The sequence below is a fragment of the Dromiciops gliroides genome, chromosome 2, assembly GCF_019393635.1.
Source record: "Dromiciops gliroides isolate mDroGli1 chromosome 2, mDroGli1.pri, whole genome shotgun sequence".
Lineage (NCBI taxonomy): Eukaryota > Metazoa > Chordata > Mammalia > Microbiotheria > Microbiotheriidae > Dromiciops > Dromiciops gliroides.
Window position 1 is genome coordinate 664,276,903 of NC_057862.1, and position 27,629 is coordinate 664,304,531.

The 27,629-nt window shown below is 45.8% G+C and overlaps 1 protein-coding gene across 3 annotated transcripts in view; it reads right to left on the reverse strand.

Moving 5' to 3' along the window:
- SMYD1 (SET and MYND domain containing 1) overlaps window positions 1–27,629 on the reverse strand; it is a 44,257-nt gene that overhangs the window by 2,172 nt on the left and 14,456 nt on the right. For 2 of the 3 annotated variants that reach the window (XM_043980601.1, XM_043980600.1), the window contains 8 exons: window positions 25,042–25,218; window positions 19,958–20,171; window positions 17,108–17,238; window positions 14,711–14,749; window positions 10,997–11,186; window positions 6,815–6,907; window positions 5,043–5,206; window positions 3,549–3,717 (listed from right to left, as the gene is read on the reverse strand). In XM_043980601.1, the coding sequence (XP_043836536.1) occupies window positions 3,549–3,717; window positions 5,043–5,206; window positions 6,815–6,907; window positions 10,997–11,186; window positions 14,711–14,749; window positions 17,108–17,238; window positions 19,958–20,171; window positions 25,042–25,218 (1,177 nt within the window). The remainder of the gene's footprint in view (window positions 1–3,548; window positions 3,718–5,042; window positions 5,207–6,814; window positions 6,908–10,996; window positions 11,187–14,710; window positions 14,750–17,107; window positions 17,239–19,957; window positions 20,172–25,041; window positions 25,219–27,629) is intronic. The other variant, XM_043980603.1, reaches the window with a different exon arrangement.

The window sequence follows — 27,629 nt, forward strand, 5'->3', positions numbered from 1 at the left end:
GAATTTGCATAGGTTCCTGGGTATCAAGCTCCCCTGTGAGTCTCTAAGGACTCATGCTTCGCCTGAGTTTAAGGGATTGTTCTCAAAGGCGAATGAATGTATGTCTTAGGGACGCTCAAGTGAGGTCCAGTAGACTGCTTGACAACTCCAAAAGGCTGTTTTCCTCCCTTTCCACCTTTCACATGTGGGAAGATCTCTATGCCTCGACTCTTTGATTCCCTAAAACTGCCTACCATGACCTTCACACCAACTAGGCCCATTCGCAAAGGCAGGAAGGCTGTGGAATCTCAACTAGTCAATCAAATATGGAGCTTCTACTGAGTGTGAGACATCACCCCAGGGAAGTCATCCCAGACTCTCCCCCACAGTGTAGATGTGGCTGTCACAACAGAATGCCATACTTGGAATAGAGGAGATGCTCCCTAGATTAGCCTCCCAATAGGTCAGTAAACCATAAGGTATGTAGACACAAACAGAATGGAAACGTCCAAGTATCCCAAACAACTGGGCATGCAATGACCTTCAGGGGACATCCAACCCAGAAATGGCCATGGTGAGTGCCACCCATGCCCATGACCATGCCCATCCACCAAAGGCAGTTGGGGGTTGGGAACATAAGCAAGAACACTAAAATAAACCAAAGCTTTGGGGAATCAGAGTTGAGTTAAACACTCAGTCACTTGCCGAGCTAAGCACGCACACGGGCATAACTTGGACTGGCTTGTCAGGCTACCCTTGCTTCACTCCAGACTTGGCCCTCATCTCCTGTGCCCCGAGAGTTGGTAGAAAGGCTTGCCCTTCCCCTAAGCATGGGATTACTGACATATGTTTGCTGTACCTCCACTGCTGATTAAGCAAGCACCAGTCTGAGAGAAGCAATACCTTCCTCCCACACCCCACCAAAATCAATTAATTAATGGCAGATCCAAAATGGGATCCAAGAAAGTTCAAACAAGAGAAAAGGTCAAGTGGGGGTAGGCTGGTAAATGTTTAACATATGACTGCTCTTCCCCCTTCTTCATGCCTTCCCCCCCCCCAAATGCAGGACATTGTTTAATCTGATTTGTTTGTTTGTTTGTTTTGGTTTTTGGTCAGGCAATTGGGGTTAAGTGACTTGCCCAGGGTCACACCACTAGTAAGTCTTAAGTGTCTGAGGCCAGATCTGAACTCAGGTCCTCCTGACTCCAGGGCTGGTGCTCTATCCACTGCGCCACCTAGCTGCCCCTAATCTGAATTATTAACATTTTTCTCCATCACTTTTTTAAGTCTACAAATCAACAAAGCAATAACTCAAGTCTTGATTTATAGAATTTGCCAATTTGCGGGTATGAATGCTCACACTGGCTTTAGCACATCCCTGACCAGGTCCCAGGGGATTGCTTCTTCTCAGAGTAGGGAGATCTGGGGATGGAAGGGGAGATTTATAGCCAGGTGGGTGAATGAAGTACAGGATTATACAGCAGACCAGGGATGCCACCAAAATGACCACTTATCCACAGAACAGTGTTTGGTACACAGTAGGCACTCAATAAATGCTTGTAGAATTGTTGATGATTCTACCCCCAAACCTTTGGCCCTTGTTGGTGCTGCCCCAGTCTTCTCTGTTACAATATCATGCCTTGTCCTGACCCAGACACTCAGGCAAGATTGTACACTCAGACATCAGATGCCATCTCCCACAGGAGACCTTTTCTGACCCCCTAGATACCAGTGTCTTCATACACACACACATCCCCCTATGTACTTGGTACACATTTTGACTTTATTTCTATGCATACCTCTTGTTTCTCCCCACAGAACATAAGTTGCTTGAGGGCAAAGATTGTTTTACTTCTGTCTTTGTATCTGCAGAGCTTAGCACATAGTAGGTCTTTAATAAATGCTTCTTGATTGGTTGGTTGGTTTTTCAACTCAACCACCTGGGTCTTGAGAGGATGTGATACTCAACAGTTGAGTTTTGATGGAAGAAGAAAATACAGAAAGGTCTAGAGGGTAGGTAGGCCAAAGTAAGTGTTCTGGGGGGTGGAACAGATGGCAGTGCCAGCCCCTGGGCATGGGGAGACAGTCCCAAGAGACCAGGGTGGGAGGGAAACAGCTGTGTCCTGGAGGTGTCCCAGCTTTGATTTTGAGGGCCTCTTTAAGAGTTATGTAGATGGGGCAGCTAGGTGGTGCAGTGGATAGAGCACTGGCCCTGGATTCAGGAGGACCTGAGTTCAAATCCGGCCTCAGACACTTAACACTTACTAGCTGTGTGACCCTGGGCAAGTCACTTAACCCCAATTGCCTCACCAAAAAAAAAAAGAAAAAAAGAGTTATGTAGACAATAACAGTGTTAGGTGCCATGGGAGAGACTACTAGGTGCTAGGAGACGAGAAAAGTCAGCCTTTATCCTTCAGGCACCACAATGCCACTGTCTTCATGGAAGGAAAAAATGACAGAGAAAGCCTGAGGCCAAAATCGGTTTGGAGCAAAATCTGCAAGCAGGGACTCCTCTGATTTTACCTGTTTTGTTAGTAGTCCCCAGCACAGCTAGGCCTCTCATAAAGCCGGCTGGAGACACAGAAGTCACCCACCCCAGTCAGCTAAGTCTTCTATTTATTTCTTGGTTCTTATAGCACACAAAGGCAGCTGGGTGACGGCATAGTGCACAGAGCAGTGGGCCTGGAGTCAGGAAGACATCCTGAGTTCAAATCTGACCTCAGACACGTACTATTTATGTGACCCTAGGCAAGTCACTTCACCCTGTTTGTCTCAGTTTCCGCATCTGTAAAATGAGCTGGAGAAGGAAATGGCAAACCACTCCGGTATCTCTGCCAAGAAAACCCCAAATGGGGTCACAACTGAGACAGACAGACAGAACTGAACCGACAGAATGACTGCATACAAGAGGCTGCTTCAGGTAGTGCTGGATTTAGAGTCGGTTCAAATCCTGCCTCTATGTGACCCTGGGCAAGTCATTTAAGAGTCTCTGTGACTCAATTTTCTCATCTGCAGAATGTCTGGGTTAGACCCAATGACCCCAGAGGTATCTTACACCTCTGGATCTATGATCCTGTTCATCTTTGTGCTTCAGACAAATCTGAAGTCGAAAGCACTGTAAGCTACTTTGGAGAAGGAATTTCCATGCAACAGTTCCCTACATCAATGAAATCATGTTTCTTTCATCAATTCCTATGGTACCAACGGCACTCGTGTCACCATTGAGCTTAGCATGTTTCCCTGAAGCTGATTAGAGACATCTAATGAGATGAAAGAGACATCTTTCATTGATATCAGGGATTCACATGAGAAGAGTCCCTCCAGCAGGGAGGGATGATCAATCGATAAGCACTTATTAGGCACTTTCTGTATACCAGATACTATGCTAAGCACTGGGCATAACAAAATCATATACCAGCATTATTTCTTGATAGATAGCAGGGATTTTAGACATCACTGAGTCCAGCCCTGCCACTGCACAGAGAAGAAAACCATGCTCCTGTTCCAGTGTTTCAAGACAAGCCATGCACTGGGCAGGAGTGGCGGAGAGACTTTAAGGGGTCACTTACTTCCAGGTCCTTAGTGATTGGATGGGTGGGCCCATGAGTCACCAGGAGGATGGCGTAGGCTTTGCAGATCATCCCATGCCCAGCCTCAATGAGTCCAGCGTGCCAGTGGGTCAGCCCTGCCCTCATCACAGCCATGCCCAGCTGGGCATTGTTAGGGTGGTAGAGCTTCCTGAAAGGGCATGGAGAAGTCATCATGTCAGAGAGGGAAGCTCTGGAAAGGAGGAACAGAGCAGGACTCTCCTCTGGGATCTGCCCTCAAGGGAGGATGTGTCTGCCTGGCAGGAGCCCAAATCTCACCCTGGACTTTTCTAGACCATTGGACTTTCTTGATGCCAGGGACATAAGGGTGACAGAGAAAGACATAAGGTTAACTGGAACAGAGAGACAGCATGGCCCAGGAGATAGAACACGGAGCTTCTTGGAATCAGGAAGACTTGTGTTCAAATCCTGCCCTTGGTACTTGTTGACTGTGTGATCACCTCCCCTCTGTGAGTCTCAGTTTCCTTATCTGTAAAATGAAGGGGCTGGACTTGATGTTCTCCAAGATCCCTCCCAGCTCAGTATCTATAAATCCATGAACATCCATGTGGGAATTTCTCCCCAGATGAAGGACCGTGATGCAGAAATGTATCCATGTTCATCTCCAGAGGAGAAGAGCCCCTTTGCCTAAAGTGCTTATAATTAAGCTAGATCAAAGCCTAGAGACAGAAAAACAATTCCTCCTTCCCACCTCTAGCCACCATCCCTCTAATGGGAAAGGACTGGACGCCCTGGATAGGAGCCCTGAGTCTTCTCTAAAGGTTATCTGAGAAGAGAAGAGGAAACGCACTGCCTTCCTTTTGGAAAAGAGGTGGGGGGCCATGGGAACGGAGCATTGTCTATAACATCAGATGTGGTTTGCTACATCAGCTTGGTCTGCTCAGCTCTTTACTCTCGGTCATAAGATAAGGTTGAATGTGGCATAGGGGGAAAGAGCAGGCATCAGAGTCAAGAAAATCCAGGTCAGTCCAGCCCTGACATGCATGGGCTATGTAACCCCGGGTAAGTCACCCTCCTCAGTGCCCTAGGCTAATGCTGTCAAACTCACATAGAAACAGGGGCCACTGAGTCATACAGAAGGATCCCTATGGGCCACATACTGACTTAGAAAAGCACATGTCTATATTTTTCATTTTTTCATCAACACGTTAAAATTCCAGAACTACCATTGTAATCTGGTTTGGGCAGCATTCATGTCTTGTGGGGCCTAGGCCTTGTGTCTGGCACCTCTGCCCGAGAGGTAAATCCCTCATCATTCCCTGTGAGATCACAGGTCCAGTCCCCATGTCTAAGGGAAGGTTCATGGGAGGCTCATGGGAGGGTGAAGGGAGGGATCTAGCCACAAATGACTGTGACATTAAAAGGCATTAAGATGTGTTGGACATGGGGGGAGGGGGGATACAGGGATGGGAAAGAGGGAAAAGCAGGGGGAGGGGAGGGGAGGAAGGCACCTACATGTAACCATCGACCATCCTCTTGGCATAGTCCGAAGCCTCCTGGAAGCTCTGCAGGTAGGAGAGCACTTCAGAGGCGATGCTTAGGATCCGCAGCACATGGATATTGGTGTCTGCCAGCACCGGCTCCTGCTTCTGCAAACACTCTCGACATAATTTCACCACCTGGGACGAGGCACCGGATGCATCAGTGACAGACACAAACGCAGCCTCCCTGGCCATGATGCCCGGCCGCCCACTGCAGACACTCCCAAACTGCTGTGACCAACAGACAAAGGTCAGGCCCCTGCTGGGCTCTCACGATTTAATGCACCAAGCACTCTTTGAGCACAGGGACCGAGCAGATACAGAGGGGCTTGCAAACCGAAAGAACAACGGTTTCTGGCTTTAAGAAAGTTCCCTTCTACTGGGGGGAGGGATTGTGTTTCTACAACCCATCCTTTTCTATCCCTTTATGGTGCCCACTGGCACTGCTGGAGGGACTCTTCTCATGGGAATCCCTGATATCAGTGAAAGCACAGGACAGAGCCCGTCCCAGGCCTTTATGATTTACAAAGCACTGTCTGTACAGGCTTATAGTTTGAGAGCTAGAAGAGATCTTTGATGCCATCTAGCCCATCCACCCCCCTTTTGTTTTACAGATTAAAATACAACAACACTGAGAGATAGAAGTTAAAGGATCTGTCCAATATCTCCTAGCCAGAGACAGGATTTGAACCCGAGTCATTGAGACTCCAAGTGCGGCAGTCATCCACCAGGCCCACTGCCTGGTCTGGTCCTCAGTCTGACTTCAGTGAGCTCATGCGAGTGCTGTCATCCCCATTTGACAGATGACGACACAGAGGTTCGGAGACAAGTCCCTTCTCCGTGGCTGCACAGTTACTAAGGGGCTGAGCTGGGCTCAAGCTCAGGCTATCTCACTACAATGGCTGAATCAGGCACAGCTTACATCCTTGTCCTGACCTTCAAGGCCTCTTGCATGAACCAGTAGGTTGAATACAAGCTCTTTAAGGGAAGGTGCTTCCTTTGGAGGGCAGCTAGGTGGCGCCATGGTGCATAGAGCACTGGGTTTGGCGTCAGAAAGACTCTTCTGAGTTCAAATTTAGCCTCAGGCACTTACTCTCGGTGTGACTCTGGGCAAATCACTTCACCCTGCCTGCCTCCTTTTCCTCATCTGTAAAATGAGCTGGGGAAGGAAAGGGCAAAGCATTCCAGGATCTTTAACAAGAAAACCCCGGAGGGGGTCATGAAGAGTCAGATACACAATAACAACAGCCTTCCTTTTTTTGCCTCTGTATCCCCATTACCCAACATAGTGCCTTGCATGGAGGAGAAATGGAGTTTTGGGAGACAGCTAGGTGGAACAGTGGAGAAAGCACTGGCCCTGGATTCTGGAGGACCTGAGTTCGAATCCGGTCTCAGATACTTGACACTTACTAGCTGTGTGACCTTGGGCAAGTCACTTAACCCTCATTGCCTCACCAAAAAAGAAAAAACAAAAAAAAAAAGAGCAAAGAGAGGGGCCCAGTTTGGGAACCAGCAGAAGGCCTGGCGCCCCACTATCCCAGCGGCCAAGCTGGGACCCCAGCCATCTCCAAAGGGGCGTCCCTGAGGCACTGGGGTCTTCTTGGTCCCAAACGCTACTTCAGGGCTTGGCCAGGTGGGCAAGGAAAGGGTCAAGGGCTCTGGTAGCGGAAGCCAAGGGGACAAGGATCCTCTCTACAGTCTTCCTGCTCGGGGGGAGCCGCCATCTTCTACCTCGTCCTTTCTTACTTCGTGGTACAGCCCTTCGGAGCGAGCCTTGTCAATCTTCTCCAAGGTGTCCTTGGAGAACTGGGTCACCTCCTTCACCGCATCCTGGGGAGGCTGGAAAGAGAAGACGAATGAAGTTCAGACTCCTGGGCGGAAAGGTCTCCACATTCCTGCGGAGACCATAACGGGGCGTGGGCACCGCCCTCCCTCATCTCTGAACACAAGGGCAGGCGCCTGGGATAGAGGACGGGGCTCCTTTCTGCCAATCCTCCCTGACGCCCGTAACTCTGAGAGACGCACCCTCACCCCACTGTCCGTCCTGACTCATCACACTTAGAACTGGACTTGAATCGGGGCAGCTAGATGGCACAGTGGATAGAGCACCGGCCCTGGATTCAGGAATACCTGAGTTCGAATCCGGCCTCAGACATTTAACACTAGTTGTGTGACCCTGGGCAAGTCACTTAACCCCAATTGCCTCACCAAAAAAAAAAAAAAAAGAACTGGACTTGAATCCATTCGCCAACGACAGGACGTCAATCCCACTAGATTCAGAAAACATATTAATGCAATACCTACTGTGCGCCGTGGTAGGAAGAAAGATACCCTTAAAGCCGGGAAGATACGGGCTCAGATCTCACCTCTGACCCATACACGCTTTGTGACTTTGGCACAGAGAAAAGTGGGCCTGCGTATTAACTAAGAGAACTGCGAGTTAACATCACGTGTTGTGCTTTATGTTTATTTTGTTAAACACGGCCCAATCTCGTTTTAAACTGTCCCAGCCACACTCAGGATTGCTGTGGGCTGCCAGCTGCCAACGGGCCTGTGAGCCCTCTGCTTAGGGCAGCTCCCTAGACCAGTGAAGTCACAGGCCGGGGCCAGCTCTGGGTGCAGGCGGGCCCCCAGATGTTCCATTTCCAGCCTCTGGGTCTTTGCATAGGCAGGGCCTCAGGTCTGGGAGGCCCCCCCCTCCCAGGCAGCCTCTCAGACTCAGGCTAAGCCCCGGGGGCATCATCTCCTCCATCAGGCCTTTCCTGGTCCTCCCCACTGCTAGTGCTCTCCTTCCCATCAATTCTTTGTGTCTGTCACTGGGATTTCTTACATATGCATAGATGCCTCTCCCATGGAACATAACCTCCTTGTGGCAGGCATAGTCTCCTGTTGTCTCTGTGTCCCCAGAGCCCCTTGTACCTGGGAGAGATGGGAAGGAAGGGAGGGGAGGGGGCAAGGGAAAGCAGGGGAAGGCAAGACTAGAAGGGAAGGGAAGGGAAGGAGATAATGTATGGGGAGGGAAGGAAAAAAGGAAACAAAAGAAAGGAAGGGAAGGGAAGACAATGGGAAGGAAGACAGGGGACAAGAAGGAGGGAAGGGGCAGGGAGGGGCATTTACCTAGCACTTACCATGTTCCAGACACTGCGCTAAACACTTTACAAATCTTATTTCATTTAATCTCAATAAGCACTTGTGGGATTGGAATGAGTTGAAGTCACGCACCTTAGACAGAATTGAAAGAGTCCCTGGTCTCAAGGAGCTTGCATTCTCCTGGCCTTTCCTGACTCTTCCTAGCTGTTAGCGCTTCTCTCTCTAATCACCTTTTATTTTGTACATATTGAGTCGGCCAGTTATACATTAATTCCGGCTTATTTTTATGCTAACTGGTGGTTGCCTGGTCAGCTAGGACCAGCATCACTCCTCACTTCCCTCCTCAGCCCCCTCCCCAGCTTCCATGCTGCAGAGTTCATTGTACCCCTATAACATTCCCATCCAAAATATCCTTCCTTACCCCTCCCCTGCGTGCTTGTCTCCCCATATTAAATAGAAGCTCCTGGAGGGCAGAGATGGTCTTCTATTTGTAGCCCCAGATCTTAGCACAGTGCTTAGCACATAGCAAGTGCTTTAAAAAGATGTTCATTCATTCATTCATGAATACATGTTGGCCACCTCTATGTCTTTGTGTCCTACTCATCTGACACATAGTTGATCGCTTGATACAACGTATAAATAGATTTTTTAAAAGACAAGGAAATTTGAGGAGGGAGAATGTACTGGGTGGGGCAGGGAAGAGGAAGTTCAGGAAGATAACATAGGTGGCTTTTTGGCTGGGCCTTGGAATCAGGAAAAAATCAGTCATGTGGCTCAAAAAATAAGCAATGTAGAACAGAGATAGAAAGCAGAGGGTGAAGAATCTATTAGGTCATAGAGGGTGTCAATAGCTCCTTATCTAGTGTCATTTTGAGGGTCACCAAAAGGTCCCCTTTCCCCAAAAAATGTGTGACCACATTCTCACACAGTCTGCTAAGGCATCTGGAATCAGCACCACCAGAGGCTGCCTGACATTAACACCATCACTTAGGGGGTGCCTGAAGCCCTGGAAGGCAGGGCTGATCAGTTTTGAAGGAGGCAAGGACAGAAAGGTCACTGCTCCCAAAGAGAAGGGAGGGGTCACTGGCTTGAGTGAGGAACTGGAATTGGGAAGCTCCAGGTGGGAATCGTGTTTCCAGGGAATTCTCTTCTGCTTTCTAAGCCTCAGTGAACTCTAAAATTCACCTGTAAAAAAGGAGACTAGAATCACACCTGCTACAGAGCAGTTGTGGGGCTCAGAAATAGCTTACCTCGATGTAAAGGTACATGATGCACTTGCCTTCCACACAAGCTGAGCTGATCAAATGAATACATGTATGAGAAATGATTTGTACTCTATAGATGTGAGTGGCTATTGTTCCTACCTGGGTTGGGGAGGATGGGGAGAAGGACTGAAGAAATGTCACACTTATTTCACCACTCAGTCCAGGGCCATCCCATCAGATCTGAGAGCATAGGTCCCTAGGCAGGGGCTTTCTGAGCTCAGAAGTAATTATTATTATTTTTAAAATTTTCATCTATTTATTTATTTTTGCAGGGCAATGAGGGTTAAGTGACTTGCCCAGGGTCACACAGCTAGTAAGTGCCAAGTATCTGAGGTCAGATTTGAACTCAGGTCCTCCTGAATCCGGGGTCAGGGCTTTATCCACTGCACCACCCAGCTGCCCCCAGCAGTAATTATTAAACCCTCTTCCCTTAGGGTTCTATTTGTCTTTGTAACTCTGGACCTCTCTCTATGCATTGTCTGTGTAAGAGCTTAGAGCTACAAGAGAGCTCTACCAGCTATCCAACTCTGTCATTTTATCAAGGAGAAAATGAAGGCTCAGAGAAGGGAATGACTTACCTTCAGTCACACAGGTAGTCAGGGCACCTGAAATTAATCTACTGTATTAATGTTACCCCTATAGAATTAAGGTTCTGTTATCTGGGATGGGCAGGTAGCATCTTACTTCGCAAAAATTAAGTCTATGGAATGAAGGCTGAGAACATCCCCCTTGGTTTGCTCAGTGTAGGGGCCAAACTTATTATGGGGTGAGTTAATTGGGTGGCTCACCCTAATATTGGGGTTCAGAAAATAATGAGGGACCTCTAGGTCCAAAGTTTCCTCCCTTCCAGAACTGCCTTTTTTAGTTATTTCTCCCAGGCTAATAAGAAAGGAGATTAACAGCCTCTTTTCCACAAACAAACCAGGTTTTTATTAATGGGAATAAAATTTACAACAAAGGTGAAGTTAATAAAGCCAGGGACAAGGGAATAAGGGAAGAGAAAATGAATAAGCTCCCTGGCTTTATCAAAGACTGACTCAAACCCCAAACTTGCTTCCTGCTCAGTTAGCTCAAAGAGCTGGCCTCAATTCCACTCACCACCTGGGGTCCGTAGTTTCAATGGGAGTCAGCTGGGCAGTCCCTCTCTGCTGTGCTCCTCCGCTTCTCCGAGCGAGCGTTCCCTTTCTCTACTTTTTCTCCTCCTCCCCCCAAAGGGAGGGTCCCCTAGTGACATCAGTAGCACACTAACACGGCACTCAGGGCAGGCCAGGTGTGGCCTGTATCTAATCAGCCCCAACTAGGTACTTAGTCGTTTCTCATTCTCACCCAATTCAAACAATACTAAATCAATCAGGGGGCACTCCTGGGCGTCTGCCAAATTCCATTATTTTATCACATTAGGGACATTCAGTCCCTCTTGTTCTCTGGCTATTTAGAGTCAAGTGTCACCTTAGGGATGGGAAGTGGACTTTGACTCCACTAGCAGAGGGAATTCCCTCTGCCAACACGAGTCAGCACCCTGTACTCCTATGGAGAGCGCTGAAGACTCATTAAAGCTAAGTGAAGGCTGTACCTTGGGGTCCTCTTTCACCGCCAGGAAGAGGTCATCTTTTATCCCTTTCTCACAGTGCTCACACGTGCAGTCAAAGTAATACTGTTTCTTCAGTTGCTTCTTCCGCTCTTGGCTAATGTTGAGAAAGTCTACGTAGGAAACAGTCAGCTCCTCCCCTTCTGAGATCTTCCCCAGGGCCCGAAGCTCAATTCTGGGTTGGGATGAGAGGTAAGACAGGAAACCCAAATTTAGGTACCACTGCACAGTGCTTGGCACATAGTAAGCACTTTAATTATTACTGACTGGCTGGCTGGCTGATTCTGTGGAGATATATCTACGTCAGGGCAATGGGGCTTTGTCCTACAGCACTGAAATTTAAAACTGATACCCATCTGAGAGTCACTGCAATAACTAACTCCACCTCCTACTCACTTGAATTTGTCTCAATTTTATTAAATTTCTATCAAAAATTTCAAAGCTGATTTAAGAATGCTTTATTGTGCTGCTTGCTCTGGATACCAAAATTACTAGTTATGGCTCTAAAGTTTTAAGCTGAGGAATTCCTGGTGAACCCAAGGTAAAATGCAAGACAGGCTTTTTACAAAAGTGCTCATTTGAAATGGAAATGAGCCAAGCGACAAAGGCCATGTCCATGCCCATGAACTGAACCAAGGGCAATTCCGGTTTTATTTTTTGTACTAATAACCTAATTTGTTTCATTGGAAGACTAATCGGTTTATTGTTTTGTGATCAGACCCAAACAGAATAGAAAATGGTTGATGTGGTCATGAGGCCAGAAATGGCCTCCTTCCACTGACAGTTCTGGGGGTAGAGTCAACTCTTGATTGTCCAGGCCAATGAAGGGGAATAGAGGCAGAGGTAACTTCCAACAGTAGATAATGCAAAAACTCACTGACATTTGCTTTGCAGAAGCTCTGACTGACTTGGGCTTTCACCCTCTTTTTGGCTGAGCCCCAACCCTGACTTAGCTCTGGTTTCAATCACCCGGGGCCCCAGTGGAGCCATGAATGATCCAGAGTCGGCTTCATTCCATTAGAGAGTATTGTTTGCCTTTATGATGTGCCGTAACACAAGTGCGTCCTTGGAAACTGAACACAGGTCTCCCTTCAACTGACCTTTCCTATCTGGACTGCAGTACCAATCCCTTTGCCCTCCATGTAACCATGGTGCCATCTTTCAGCACAGTAGATGGCCAGCAGTCAAAGCAAAGCCCATCCTATCACTGACATCCAGCTTAGCCAATCATCATGAGAAACAGCCCATGGAATGTAGTCATGCAAATCAGCACTGGCCCATAGAACTGGAGCCTAAAAGAAATCAGGATGGGGTCACTTGATTGAATTGCTCCTGTGCCTCTTTGGTCTCCAGATGCCTCAATGGATGAACCAGTATGGTGAGAAGGGAGGGAAAGAAGGGTAAAAATTTGGGCAAGAGGGCTTTTTAAAAATCATCATGGTGAAATAGTGAGCTGGTCTTCAAATTAGGGAGACCTGGGTTCAAATCCCACCCCTGACAAAATAGGCTGTGTGACCTTGGGCAAGTAATTTAACATCATAGTGCCCTAGATAACGGTTCTAAGATTGTGTTGAAAAGGAGGTGCCAACCTTCATTGGTAGAAAGAGTGTCCTCATCTGTTAGTTCCTTACACCAGTGATACCAATCCCTGTCATTATCCTGACCCTATCAAAAGTCAAAGAAGAATAACAGCACCATAAAGTGTGTCTCTATGGGGCAGCTAGGTGGCACAGTGGATAAAGCACTGGCCTTTGATTCAGGAGGACCTGAGTTCAAATCCAGATTCAGACACTTGACACTTACTAGCTGTGTGACCCTGGGCAAGTCACTTGACCCTCATTGCCCCGCAAAAAAAAAAAAAAAATAGTGTCTCTGCAACATGAGCCCAGGTTTACAATTGAACAGTTAGTCCAAATGCATGATGGGAAACTCCTAGCCTAAGGCATGCAGTTACTCATATATGATAACTGCCACTTGGTACCACATACAAGCAAACTGTTATTAGGGGTAAAAGGATCACCCAAATTTGGGTCATTTAAATTCCTGGCATTTGTGCCTCCCCCCACTGCTAGGCTAATTAACCCATTGCTTAAATAACTAGAAGGTAATATGGGAAAGAGCATCAGCTCTTCATCCATTAACAGTGGCTCAAATATTGGGCTGAGAGTAGTAGTATTAGATGAGAATTTATCTGTCCAACAGAAATCAAAACCTTCTGCAGCTAGGTGTCAAAGTGGTTAGAGCACTGGACCTGAAATCAGGAAGACCTGAGTTCAAATCCTGCTGCAGACATTTGCTAGCTCTGTGAACTTGGACAAGTCACTTCTATTTCTCTCAGTTTCCTCGTCTGTAAAATGAGGATACTCATAGCAAATACCTCCCAATGTCATTGCTGAAGATAAAATGAGAAAATATTTGTAAATGCTTTGCAAACATTAAAGAACTATATAATGCTACTTATCGTCATCATTCTTGTTACTTGTCTTGATTCCACCAAAAGCTCAATGGTTAGGTAGTATTGAGATCCCAACTGCTTTATCTCTACTCTCTGCCAAGGTCACAAAAGCAGTGTCAGAGGAAGGATACAAATCCAAATTCTTTTGGGTCCAAGATCAGTGTTCTTTTTACTACATTAAACAAAAGACAAGCTCCTAAAAGGTAGACTCTTTTTTCCCCTCTTTATTCCCAAATTTGTGCTTTACACATAGTAGGAACTTAACTGAATTGAATAATTGAAATCAACCCAAACACATCAGGCCACAATCGTCCTTAATCAGAAAAGGGGGCACCAGAGAACATCAAACCTCATCTCAATCATCAAAACTCATCTCTGAGCTATTTTACTGAGTAGGGAATAGGAGATGTCAGAGAACACACAACTCTTTAGTATGTCAGTAAATTAATCAGTTTTCATTTTAGGGTAAGCAAGGTTTAAGGAAGGGACTCTTAACCTGGTGTCCATGGACCCCCAAGGGATCTGTGGGTAGATTTCAGGGGGTCTGTTAACTTTTAAAAAATACTTTGGGGGCAGCTAGGTGGCACAGTGGATAAAGCACTGGCCTTGGATTCGGGAGGACCTGAGTTCAAATCCAGATTCAGACACTTGCCTCTTACTAGCTGTGTGACCCTGGACAAGTCACTTAACCCTCAACGCCCCACAAAAAAAAATAAAAATAAAAACAAAATACTTTGGCAGCTCTATTTCAATATCACTGGCTTCCATTGTCATCTAACAGATTTTATTTTGTATATTTTAAAACATTCTGAACAGGGATCAGTCTATAGGCTTCACAGACTGCCAAAGGGGTCCATGACAGAAACAAAGGTTAAGAACCTTTACTCGAGTGGTTGTTTTGGTTTTTTAAACTAGATCTTTTAGATCTGGAAAGATTCCATGCTTGTCAGTCAAAGGAAAGAGAGAAGATGGAGGAGAAAGGAACGAAAGGACAGGGAAGCTCCTACAGTCACTGGTGGGATGGAGAACAGTATTATTTCTTTTTTAATTGCATACAAAATAGAACAGCCAATGAAGGTGAGGCTTTGGGGTTGAGCAGGACTTTGGGACAGTGGGAAAAGGAATGGTGAATTTGAACACATGACCAGCCTAGGAGTCTTGGAAAAGGACTGGCCCACACGCAAACCAAGCAAGTGAGGGGAGGGTCAGAGGAACAGGTATATGCTTTGACAAGACTGACCCACCTCATCTGTGTGTGAAACATAGATTTCACAGCCTCATGACTGAAAGACAAAACAAATAGTGCAGGTGATGTAAGAGCAACCCCACTGGAAACAAAGATATTCAAATTGGTTGGATAAACCATGGTTAGCATGTGTGAATGGGGTCAATAATTCCAGCCAAGCTCCCATGGTCACAAATATCTCCCATCACCCCTTCTTCCCAAATGTTTAAGATCATTTTTATAACCCCCATTTACTTAGGCTCACTAAGTGAATAGAAATCTGAGCCCAAATGATATCCCCTTGGGGCTAGTACAAGCAGGATTTAAATTGGGTAGCATCTCACAGATGGAAACTCAGGCTCCTTTGAAACTTGTTTTGGGTAGCATTCCCACTTGGGATGGGGAATTTGGAGGCACTCCTAGGCATAAGGACATTCCTCAGGCAGGGGCTACAGACTTTCCTGGGCTTATACACAAATCTTCCCTCCAATGATATCTAAGAAACCAGGATCAAAGCAAACAGCCCTGAAATGATGAATGGTGGGTACTGAAAAATTGACTTATGGAGAGGAGTGTTTGGGAGTGGGAATAACTAAGCCAACCTCTAATAAGGGAAGCAGGGTTTAGTGAAGGGGTTCTTAACTTGGTGTCCATGGACCCCCAAGGGATCTGTGGCTAGATTTCAGGGGGTCTGTTAACGGTTTAATAAATATTTCGATAACTGTATTTCAATATCATTGGTTTTCTGTCAGCCTATATATTTTATTTTGTGCATTTTAAAACATTATTCTGAATAGGGGTCTATAGACTAACAAAGGGTCACAGACTAACAAAGGGGTGCTCCACTCAGACAAAGGTTAAGAACGTTAACTCGGGGTTAATTTTCTTGAGTATCCTGAGCCTGGGGTTGTCACCACTAAGGGCGATTAGAGTTTGGAAGGAATCCTCCAGATTGCGGTATTTCAATCTGTCATTAACATTCAGAAGAACCCCAGGGTGATGTGGGATGGAATTTGGAGTCAAATTGATTGTCCCAAAAGAATTACAAGACTCAGTGATTCAGTTTTCCAAGTTTTATTGCAATACTGTGGGTTACTACAGGGAGAGAACCAGAATAGTGGAAAGGTATCTCTCGAATAGTGAAAGAAAAGACAGTTATATTTATAGTATGGGTAAATTGATTATCAGTCTTATTATAATAATCTCCACCTTGGGGAGGTACAGGGGAGAGCCTGTCCTACTCATTATAGGTGGAGAACCACCTAGGGTTGTTACAAGGGAGAGGCTTATCCTAATTTGGAGTTCCTGGGGGTCCTAAGCCCATCCTCTAGGCAGGTACCTTTTTCAGTGGAGGTGTGTTTTGGGGGTTTACACGTCATAAGGTGAATCTGGGGACAATTTTGATCTTTTCTGCACATGTCTCTTTCTGATTCCCGTGGCTAGTTTCAAAATAGAATCATTTTTCATTAGAATTTCTATAGGTTGTCTTTTTCCTTTATTGTTATTTTGACCTGACTCATTCTGGTCCCTTATGGACGTTGATCACTATGGGTACAAGAACCTAACATAAGTTATTCATTAACTGGAATCTAACTCCCTTTTGGAGGTAATATCTGTATTAGAGCTTGGGTCTTAGGTTTTTCTATTAACCCCTTTTTGCCTCCTACATCAAGGGGACAAGTACTTTGCCCTGGTGGTGAGTGGATTGGGGAAGGTTTGGGGCTGAGGGACAAACAAAAGGGGAAATGGGAGAAGCCTGATGAGAATTTGTACTGGGTTCCTAAGTCCAAGATCATGCTCATGGATGTGGTTCCCGCGTATTAAAAAAAAAAGAAGAAGAAAGCAGAAAGACAAATGTATCTTATCACTGAATAGAAGGGATTCCCTTTTGAAGGATATAAGTAGTAAAGGAACAATCACTCTAAGAATCAGATCCATCACAATATTGGGTCGCAGATGTCATTCCTACCAGGTATTTGTTATTTTTAGGAATTTGGAAGGAGGGAAACCTGCCCAGTGAATAGTGAATACTGAATAAGGCCCTCCTTAGTTGAAACTGGGGTTGGTGTCATTACTACTATCTAAAGGCCACCGAAATAATGATACTCAGTCCTCTTTGGAAGTTGCTGGTTGGCCTTTAAGAATCTGCTCTTTGGGGCAGCTAGGTGGCACAGTGGATAAAGCACCAGTCCTGGATTCAGGAGTACCTGAGTTCAAATCCGGCCTCAGACACTTGATACTTACTAGCTGTGTGACACTGGGCAAGTCACTTAACCCCCATTGCCCCGCAAAAAAAAAAAAAAGAAAAGAAAAGAAAAAGAATCTGCTCTTTGATTTTTTTTCAATCAATTGCAGGAAACATCACAATAGGTGTTACCCCACCCTTGCCTCCCACCCCAGGCAAAGACCTACTCACTTGCCGTTGTTGAATATGACCGTACAGTTGGGCCAGCAGTCATGGTTCACTAGGCAGAGGTTGGGGAAGATCCCCACCCCCACGGCCTGAAGGCCCCTCTGGTCACTGAGAGTGAAAGCGTTGCAGTTGATCTGCCCAGTGGAAGGAAAGAAAATAGTGAATCAATCCTAAGCAGACACAACAGAGAACTAAGAAGGGAATGGTGGACATTAAGGAAAGTACAGCCCCCAAAGCTGAATGAAGGGGATTCTAGTCCTCAGCTTAATTTCACGTGGCCTGCAATCACTCAATAAGCATTTATTAAGCCCCTGCTGTGTACCATGCATGTGTACTATGCCAAGTGTTAGGGATACAAAGAAAAACGGTGGTCCCTGCCCTCAAGGAGTTTATAACCTAATGTAATTCATTATAAGGCTAGAACCTAGAGGTGAAATCTGTATCGATGCCTAAAGATGCTAAAATGCAACACAATCCTACATTTGTAGCAGTAGTATCTCTGCATTTTGTGTTTGTGCTTTCTGTTTTGTCTTTGATAGGTAGGTAGGTGGGTGAGTGGATAGATACATATTTTTGCTCTTCCTTTGTTTTCCTCTATTTCTTTTTCTCTCTCTCTTCTTCTGTTGTTGTTATTTGTCCTTCATTCTTTTGGGGGGGTAGTGAGGCAATTGGGGTTAAGTGACTTGTTCAGGGTCACACAGCTAGTATACATCAAGTGTCTGAGGCCGGATTTGAACTCAGGTCTTCCTGACTCCAGGGCCGGTGCTCTATCCACTGCACCACCTAGCTGCCCTTTGTCCTTCATTCTCGAAGAGAACCATGACATCAGGAAGTGATGTCATGACTTGCAGTGAATTGGATTTAAGTTGATTTCCACCCCATCCCATCCCGACTCAGTAGCCTTGGAGAACATTCCTCAGCCCTGTATACCTGAAAAAATATTAAGAATAAATATGAGTGGGGGCAGCTAGATGGCACAGTGAATAAAGCAGCAGCCCTGGATTCAGGAGGACCTGAGTTCAAATCTGACCTCAGACACTTGACACTTACTAGCTGGGTGACCCTGGGCAAGTCACTTAACCCTCATTGCCCAGCAAAAAAAAAGAATAAATATGAGTGTCTAATCAACTGCCTAATGAATTATACCTTTGTAGCTGTAAGTACTAATGGAGGTACATATTCTGGAATTAAGTGTCACTTTCTCCATTCATTCTCAGTAAATACCTTAAGAGGTATTGAATAAATAACCATTTATTTTTATTACTATTATAATCATTGTAAACCTTAGAGCACTATACAAATATGTGCATGCAAGAATCAATGAATAAATGAGCCCCGATAAACCCTTTGGAAAAGAACAGAATTTTTCTATTATCCCCATTTACTGCTATGAAAACAAGGAATGTAGCTCATGGGTCCAAAACCCCACATTGAGCTGAGGTCCACTGCCTCTGGGTATGAGGGTCCTTGTCTAGCTTTCTTGAGTCCTGGACATAAGCCTGTCCACATTGTGATGGGAAACTGAATAGGAGCCCTTTGCTGTCTTGTCCCGTGTCCTTAGTCTCATGACTTCTGAGTTGTACCCTCTGTCCCCCCAGGTCAGAGGTTCTTAATTATTTTTGGCAAGTTTCTCTTTGGAAGTCTGGAGAAACCTATGGATCCTTTCTCAGTAGCATTTTTAAGTTAATAAAATAAAATATATAGGATTACAAAGGAACCAATTATACTAAATATGGTTACCTACTTGTCTGTCTATCTGCCTATCTTCCTATCTACTTCTCTACTTGTTTATCTCTATTTATCTACTTGTTTGTCCATCTACTTGCCTATCTGCTTATCTTTTTGTCTACCTATCTACTTCTCTGTCTGTCCTCATGGTGGAGCTTTCCCACAGCAAGTCTCCAGTAGGTGGCGTCATTCCAATCATTACACTACTTACCTGTCTATGTATGCATCTATGTATCTGTCCGTCTATCACCTATCTACGTCTGTTTACCTGTCTATTTCTCTATCTACCTGTCTGTTTATGTATCTATGCATTTATCCATCCATCTATCTACTTGTCTGTTTATCTATCTGTCTGTCTACCATCTATCAATTTTTTTTGAGTTGACATACCCAGGTTAAGACTTCCTGCCCTAGGTCACATTGCATAGTTAAATGTGAAGACAAGATGTATTTTCCTAGGGAAGAGGTGGCCTTGGCCATGGCTGTGGCAAGGCCCAGAAAGTAGGAGGGAAGAATCCCACAGGCATCCATCACAGCTGATGGATGGATTTTCATCCTTCTCTAACCTTCCCAAGCTCTACATGCCCCCTTCCCTCTTCCAGCTCCTGACCTGGGAGCCTCTGAGGCCCTGGGTTCTCAGGGCAGACTGTACCTTCTCAGTTTGGCCACCACAACTTATGCCAAGGGATTTCATTTCCCTTTTTCTTTTTTTCCTTTGTGGGAAACTCAGCATTTTAGCCCCTGGGATTTATTTGTCATTGCCATTTTAATTTGGTGTCCTTGTGCCCAGCAACTGAAGTGGGGGTGGGAGGGAGCTGTGAGCAATAGGTGGTCAATAGGAGCCAGAATCATCTGGGAGGAGAGAGGAGTGAGTAGGCTGCCAGGGATTGGGGTGGGGGGAGGCTCACTTTTATAAACAGGCACTTTATAGGAACAGCACAGAGTGATCTCCTGTGTTTGTTACAAGCAGAGAATCCATCAAGTAATCTCATGACTTTTTCCATTTAGGGAAGGAGGAAGAGGAGGGGGAGAGGGAGAGGAGGGGGAAGAGAGAGGGGAAGAAGACAAGGGGGAGAGCGAGCGGCAGGAGCAGGGGAAATGGGAAGAGAGGTCAGGGTGCCGTACCACTCCGAAGATATGTGAGATATACTGCATGCTGAATTGCTGGCTCTGGGAGGGCCAGAAGTTCAAAAAGCTGTCCACATCCATCCGAAGGTCCTTCTGCTCCTCCTCCCCAAAGTTGTCCACGTGATTCTGCAGGTCATCAACGGAGACCAAACAACCCTCCGTGAGCCCAGTTCCTTCTCTCTCTATCCGCCACATGATTCTGGCCGCCAGCCTATGGATGATGATGAGAACAACGATGACGGTGGGGGTGATGAAGGCAGTGGGAACTCATGTGTATATTGTGCTATGAGGTTTGTGGAGCACTTTACAGACATTGTTTCATTTGATCCTCATAGAAGCCCTGGAAGACAAGTGCTACCAATATTGTTATCCCATTTTACAGATGAATCCATCGGTGAACATTTCTTACGTGCCGGGCACTGTGCCAAGCACCAGGTTTACAAAGGGAGGCAAAGGACAGTTCCTACCTTGAAGTAGCTTACAATCTAAAATGAAGTTGGGGTTCCAAGTTACTAACTGTGTAAGGCTAGATGTAAACCCGAGTCCTAAGATCTGAAAAAAATGAGCTAGAAGGGACCTTAAAGACCAGTGGATTCAACTCTCTCATTTTACAGATAAAGAAACTGAGAAGAAAGATGAAGTCTTCTTGGCCCCAAGTCCAGCAGGCGACCCACTATATATGGCTGTCTTTTACCAGACAACACAAGGACCCCAAGAAGATATTTAGGCTAACCACAGGACAGAAGAACCCACAAAAAACCAACCCAGAATCATGCCATTGGTCCCTTCAGTTCTGGATTCTGTCAATAGCAAGTTTTGGTGGGGAGGGGCTGGCTGTTGGGGAAAAGTGGGGCTGTCCCCTGGGACCCCCCCCCCAAGTTACAACAAAAATATCCCAGGTTCACTTCATAGTGTACTGCGGACCTTCCTCTAGGCATTTATCTAGTCTTTTAAAAAACTGGTTTCAGTTTCCAGCAGACAGTAATCCTCTTAGGATTCAATCATTCAACATACAGTGCCAGGCACTGTGCTAAGAACTAGGAAGGAGAAGCAAAGACTTAGCTCTTCTCAGCAATCCAATGATCCAAGACAATTCCAAAAGACTCAGGATGGAAAATGCTCTCCACAGCCAGAGGAAGAGCTGTGCAGTCTGAATGCAGATCGAAGCAGACCATTCTCACTTCTGTTGGGTTTTTTTTTCCTTCTTGAGGTCTTTCCCCTCTCACAACATGACTAATGGGGAAATAGGTTTAACATGATTGTACATATTTAACCTATATCAGATTGGGTGCTGTCCAGGGAGGGAAGGGAAGGAGGGAGAAAAATTTGGAACCCCCAATCTTACCAAAACAAATGTTGAAAACTATCTTTGTATGTAATTGGGGGAGGGAGAATAAAATGCTGTTAAGATTGAACAAGGGGCAGCTAGGTGGTGCAGTGGATAGAGCACTGGCCCTGGAGTCAGGAGTACCTGAGTTCAAATCCAGCCTCAGACACTTAACACCTAGTAGCTGTGTGACCCTGGGCAAGTCACTTAACCCCAACTGCCTCACTAAAAAAAAAAAAAAGATTCAACAAAAAAGTAGAAGCAAAACAGCGTGGGTGTCCCGAACTGTCTTACTGACAACAAACCTTCAGGTGTAAAAGGGGGTAACCAAGGGGTTCATCTTACGTGAGGTCTTTCCTGATCCCTGCCCCACCCCTCAGGTACTAGTGCCTCCCCCAATTACTTCATCATTTTTGTTATAGTTACTTATGATGGATACATGTTATTCCCTCCCCCCACCCCCACCAAGAGAATATATCAAGGACTGTTTCCGTTTTGTTTTTGTGCACTCAGCTCTTTGAACAGTGCCTGGTTATAACAGGTGCTTAACTGTTGTTTCATTAAACCAGGAACACCAACTTTTATCTCTGTGAGTTCTGTTGTGCATGTAAACACACACACATACACACACACAGGGATGGGACTTCAAAAATCAATAAACCTATCACATGGGTACTCCCATCTTAGACCTGAGGGCAAGATCAGGGCATACCTAGGGACACCAGGGACCTCCTTTATGCCCTCGGGCAACTTTTAAGTTGGCAATAGTAGTTTTGGTACATGTGAGGTCACAAATGCACTTGGCATTCTTTCTCCAATCTTTCCCTCTACTCTGAAATCCAATGAGTATTTCTTGGCCCCAAGTCTTGGTCCTTGGCTGATGAAAAAGCCTGGAATCCCAGGATAAGAAATTGATGTCGCTGATTAGGGGTGTGATTCGGTAGTTTATGGACAGGGGAGGAGGGGTACGTGTGAGATCCAGTGTTTGGGGATGAGTGATTCAGACAGTGAAGTCATTCTGTCAGGTAGACTCTCTCAACTAGTCTCACCCTCTCCCCTCACTTTTAAATACTCAAATCTGACTGTTTAACAATTTCCCAGACACTGGATCCAAGTCCAAGGTTCATCAACTGGACCCAGGGTAAGAGTCATAGTTCCTGGAACTGTACTGGGGGCCGGAGTAGGGGGGAAGGCAGGTCTACTTTTTGCAACTAAGGGCCATGCTGTCTGGTGATCAGAAATAATGTGACCTGACAGGCTGAAAGCCAAAACTCCTGAGTCCTGTCTAGCCCAACTGTTTGCTCCAGGCCCCTTTTACAATCCTGTCTCCCTGCCAAAGGAGCTGGTATCTCCACCTTCAAGGTTATCATTTCCCAATAGTTGTATTAAGTCTGAGGACCTACTATGTATAAGTACCTACTATGTGTAGGTCCCAGTACCAGCAATAGCCATCTCCCACCTCCACACCTTTATACAAGTGGCCATCCCTGTAGGAAAGTCCTCTCCCTCATAGAAGTCCCAGTTCAGCTGCCACCTCCTGTATGGGGGCTTTCCTGATCCCCCTAGGCATTAGCACTGTCTCCTTCTTGAGATTTCATTGCACATACTTTCTGTTGAAGAGAAGCTGGGTGGATAGGGGGCCTGGATTCAAGTCCAAGTCCCCTGATTCCAAATCTAGCATTCTTTCCACTGTAGCTATGGTGACTAGAGAGAAGAAACAACATAAGCAGGGGAATTAATATAACAATGACAACAGCTGATGTTTAAATAATTACTTCATGGGCCTTATCTCATCTGAGCTCTTACAATAACCCACAGAGGGAGGTTCTACTTCCCCATTTCTTTTTTTTTTTCTTTTTTTCTTCTTTTCTTTTTGGCAGGGTAATGAGGGTTAAGTGACTTGCCCAGAGTCACACAGCTAGTAAGTGTCAAGTGTCTGAGGCCAGATTTGAACTCAGGTCCTCCTGAATCCAGGGCCGATGCTTTATCCACTGGGCCACCTAGTTGCCCTCTACTTCCCCATTTCACAGGTCAGGAAACTGAGGCAAAGAGAAGTTAAATGATTTCGTATGGTTGGTTAAGTGTCAGAGACAAGATTTGAACCCAGGTGTTCAGCATTCATTCCTCTCCACCAAATTGCATCTCTTGAATAACTTTGCAAGAGTTTGAACCTTGTGCCATGGACATCGTGGAGTTATCAGCCAGAGAAACATATGATTCCTGAGTGGTCTGGGCCTGCCAGCGTTACCCACTAACCCTGTACACTGATATGATACCTGGGGTGGGGAGCTCGTGGCCTGAGGTCAATCCCCATCTCAGAAGGTAGATTTTCCTTAGAGGGCCACTAGCGATCTTCTTGTTTCCTTAGCGATCAGGGGCTATTAATAGAAAGAGGCCATTTCTAGGGAGCCTGGTTACCTCAGATCCAAGCCAACAAGCACATGGAGTACAGGGGAGGGGGGTGACATTAAAGCCAGCCACCAAAACAAGTCATAGCCCATAGACCCAGAGGAGCCAGCAAGCCAGGGAAGTAGGTACACAACAGCTTGGTGCCCTTCCTCTCCCTAAGAGGAACCATTCTCGTGCACTGGGCACATTCTAAGAACTCTCCTCCAGTCTGGGCTCAGAGTATAGAGATGGCACAGGCTGGGCAGGGGGTTAGACCTGGGTGTGTGCCTACAGCCAACCCTTGACTTTGGCATGAGGCCATGTTGGGGGGTTCCTTTCTACCTTGGTATGTGCCCAGATCCAGAGCTCCAAGCTGCCCTCATGCCCATCTCTATACCATTTCCCCCCTCCCATAACCCCTTCCATACTAACCCTAAATATATTCTATCATCAATTCTCAGACTCTGGTCAGAAGCTCTCTAGAGGTCCCCAAGACCCTTTTAGGGGAGTATGAAAAGTTAAAATGATTTTCATAATACTAAGATACTTTAATTTCTAGGTCATATTATTGTGATATTGTCTAGATGACATTGTTTGGTCATTTTCAGTCATGTCTGACTCTTCATGACCCCATTGGGGGTTTTCTTGGCAAAGATAATATAGTGGTTTGCCATTTCTTCCTCCAGCACCTTTTACAGATGAGGAAACTGAACTGAAGCAAACAGGATGAAGTGACTTGCCCAGGGTCACCCAGCTATTATAGCCTTGAGGATAAAATACAAAATTCTTTGGTATTCAAAGCCTTTCTCAATCTGGTTCCAGCCTTCCACTCAAGGATTATTTCCCATTACTCCCTCTCATTTACCCTATATTCCATATACCCTATATTGGTCTCTTAGCTATTCCCAGTCTATCCCCCTGGGCATTCCACCATTCCATCTCCTGCTTCCAGCTGTGAGCCATTCCTGGAATCCTTAGCCTCCTTCGAAATTCAGCCACAGGAAGCCTATCCTGGTCCCCTCAATTCCTAGGGCCTCCCACCAGAAGTTACTTTGTATTTGTCAGGTAAATATTTGGTAATGATTTACCTGTACACATGTAGTCCCCTACCGGCACACCCCAACAGAAGGTCAGCTCTTTGAAGGCAGGTTTCCCATCTTGGTATCCCCAGCATCCAGCACAAGGCCCAGTGTTTAGTCGCCACTTGTTCCCTGAAGTTGGTGCTTAGTAAGTGCTTGCTCACTGAAGGTGCAGTGACATAAGCCGGATGACTGATTTCTTGGAGGTCATGGGGCCTCAAAGCTTCCACCTCCCAGTCTAATCCCGCCACCCCTCGGTGCCAGGTCACCCCCACAGCAGCTCTGACCTGATGTTCTCAGTGGGCGGCTTCCCGTGCTTCTTGATAGCTGCACACTCATGCTTGTGGTTCAGCCAGGCATCCTTTTGACAGGTCCGGTCACAATAGTGGGCAAACTTACACTGCCCACATCTCTGGAGTTTCTCCTGCCTTTTAAAGCAGGTGTGGCACACGACCTGGGTGAAGCTAGAAAGAGAAGAAGGAATCAGCATTGCTTACTGCCTCAGGGAGGAGGGAGGGGAGGGAGAGAAAGAGGGAGAAAAATCGGAACCCAAAACTATAAATGAAAATGTTTATTACTTTAAAAAATAAAAGAAATAAAAATTTAAAAAGAAGCACACCATCTAATAGAGGAGACAACGGCAAATAAATATGTACCAACAAGATAAAAAACAAGAAGGCATCAGCAGGGGCGAGCCCAATGGCAGCAGATGCTAGCCCTAGCCGACATCCAGCTAGGTACAGTGCAGACCCCTCGCTCCCTGCCCCATGCTGTCTGACTCATGGCAGCAAATAAAGCGAGGGAGCAGGAAGGTGGTGGCACGGCATGGTCAGATTTAAGGTGACTCCCAAGATGTGTACTGTGTGCGACCTGGGCCTGTCCCTAAACAAGCCAGTGCCAAATTCAGACTGTTATCTCCATACCTCTAATTACAATGTGCATTAAAGAGGGAGTCGCTATGCTTATCGAAGCCTAGAATCAAATGAAACAAATCAAAGCCCCCAGCTTGGATGCATGGGAGTGAATGGCATATACATACTGTATCTACCAGGGGCTACTGAAAGATTTAATGCAGTTTTAAGAGTCGATAAGGTTTAATCAGCTTACTGCACTAATACTTTTGGGCTACCTTGTACAATATACATATACACACAATATACAGGTTCTGTAAATGAGAATATATTTGTGCATTATATAAAATACATGTATAATATCTACATATCATACATATAATAAAAATGAAGTCATGTTTAAATAGCACATTATATTTACATGACGTTTATATAAGAATGATGATCATTCACGTACCATTTGTCTATGTTCCAGGCGCTATGTTAGGCACTTAATATAGATCACCTCATTTTATCCTCACAACGTGCCTGTGGACACATTGAGGTGCTATTACAATTGTCATTTTACAGATGAGAAAACTGAGGCAAACAGAAGTTATATGACCTGCCCAGGGTCCCTAGTAAATGTCTGAGGCCATTTTGGATCTCAAGTCTTCTTGACTCTAGGTCCAGTGTTCTATCCCCTGAGTGGCCTAGCTGCCCCTGATGTTCTGTACATATTATATATTGTACACACATATTGGGGGGGGGGCGTTGCATGGAGTAGTGGCCAGAGATCTGGCCTCAGAGCCAAGAAGTCCTGAGTCCCAGTCCTGACTCTGACACATAATGTCTGTGTAATTCTTTGGGCAAGTCACTTAACTTGTTCTAAATGAACCTTGGAGGACACGGGGCCCACTTTATAGAGGAGGATACAGAGGCCCAGAGTAGTGACTTGCCTGAGGTCACACAGGTAATAAATGGCAGCCTGGGTCATCTGACTCCAAATCTAGTGGCCTTTCCACTAAGTCACAGTCTCCCAACGATGAAGATTAGACGTCACACATTTAAACAGCCACAAATGTTGGATGTTTCTGGTAACAGCTGGTGCCTGAACACAAGGGAAAATCAGCAGGTGGTGGGATGAATGAGCCAGCTAGCTAAAGACAGAAATAGATTCAGAAACCTTTAGAGAAATTCCTGGGTGATTGCTTCATAATGTATATGTGTGTGTATGTGTGTACATATGTATGTGTGTAGAGAGACAGAAAAAGGTTAGAGATAGAACCCAGATACAGACATATATATCCGGGTTCTATCTCTAACCTTTCTGAAATCAGGGAGAGTGACCACCACATTCTTTGCTAGATGTGCCTTACCTGGACAGATATCCAGAAGGAGAATGACCCACCAATGGACTTATGTGGCAGAGTAAAATGGGCACTGGATGTCAAGTTAGTTAGAAAGTAGTTTAGAACTTGAAGATGTGGGTTCAAATCCTGATGCCTCTATTTACCACCTGGGTGACCTTGGGCAAATGATTTGGGGGGGGGCGGAGCAATGAGGGTTAAGTGACTTGCTCAGGGTCACACAGCTAGTAAGAGTCTGAGGCCGAATTTGAACTCAGGTCCTCCTGAATCTAGGGCCGGTGCTCTATCCACTGCGCCACCCAGCTGCCCCTGGGCAAATGATTTTACCTCATTTGGTTCTGTCATCTGGAAAACAAAGGGTTAATACTCTCTAAATCCAATGACCCACTGACTGTGGGGACCAAGTACTTTTTTTCTAGCTGAGGAGAGCATGGATTGACCCTGGAACCCAAGATCCTACATCCCAGTCTCACATCTCTTAGTATGTGCGTGGCCTCAGGAGAGCGACTTAATCTCTCTCAGTCTGCTTCCTCCTCTAGTTGCCCTAGATTGCCTCTTCAGTCTTTTCCAGTTCTAGATTTCAGGTCCCACATGTTTCATTCATTCATGCCACTATCATTTTCACCCCTTGGGCAAGAGCAGTCCTCATACCTCTTAGGACAAAGAGAAGACATG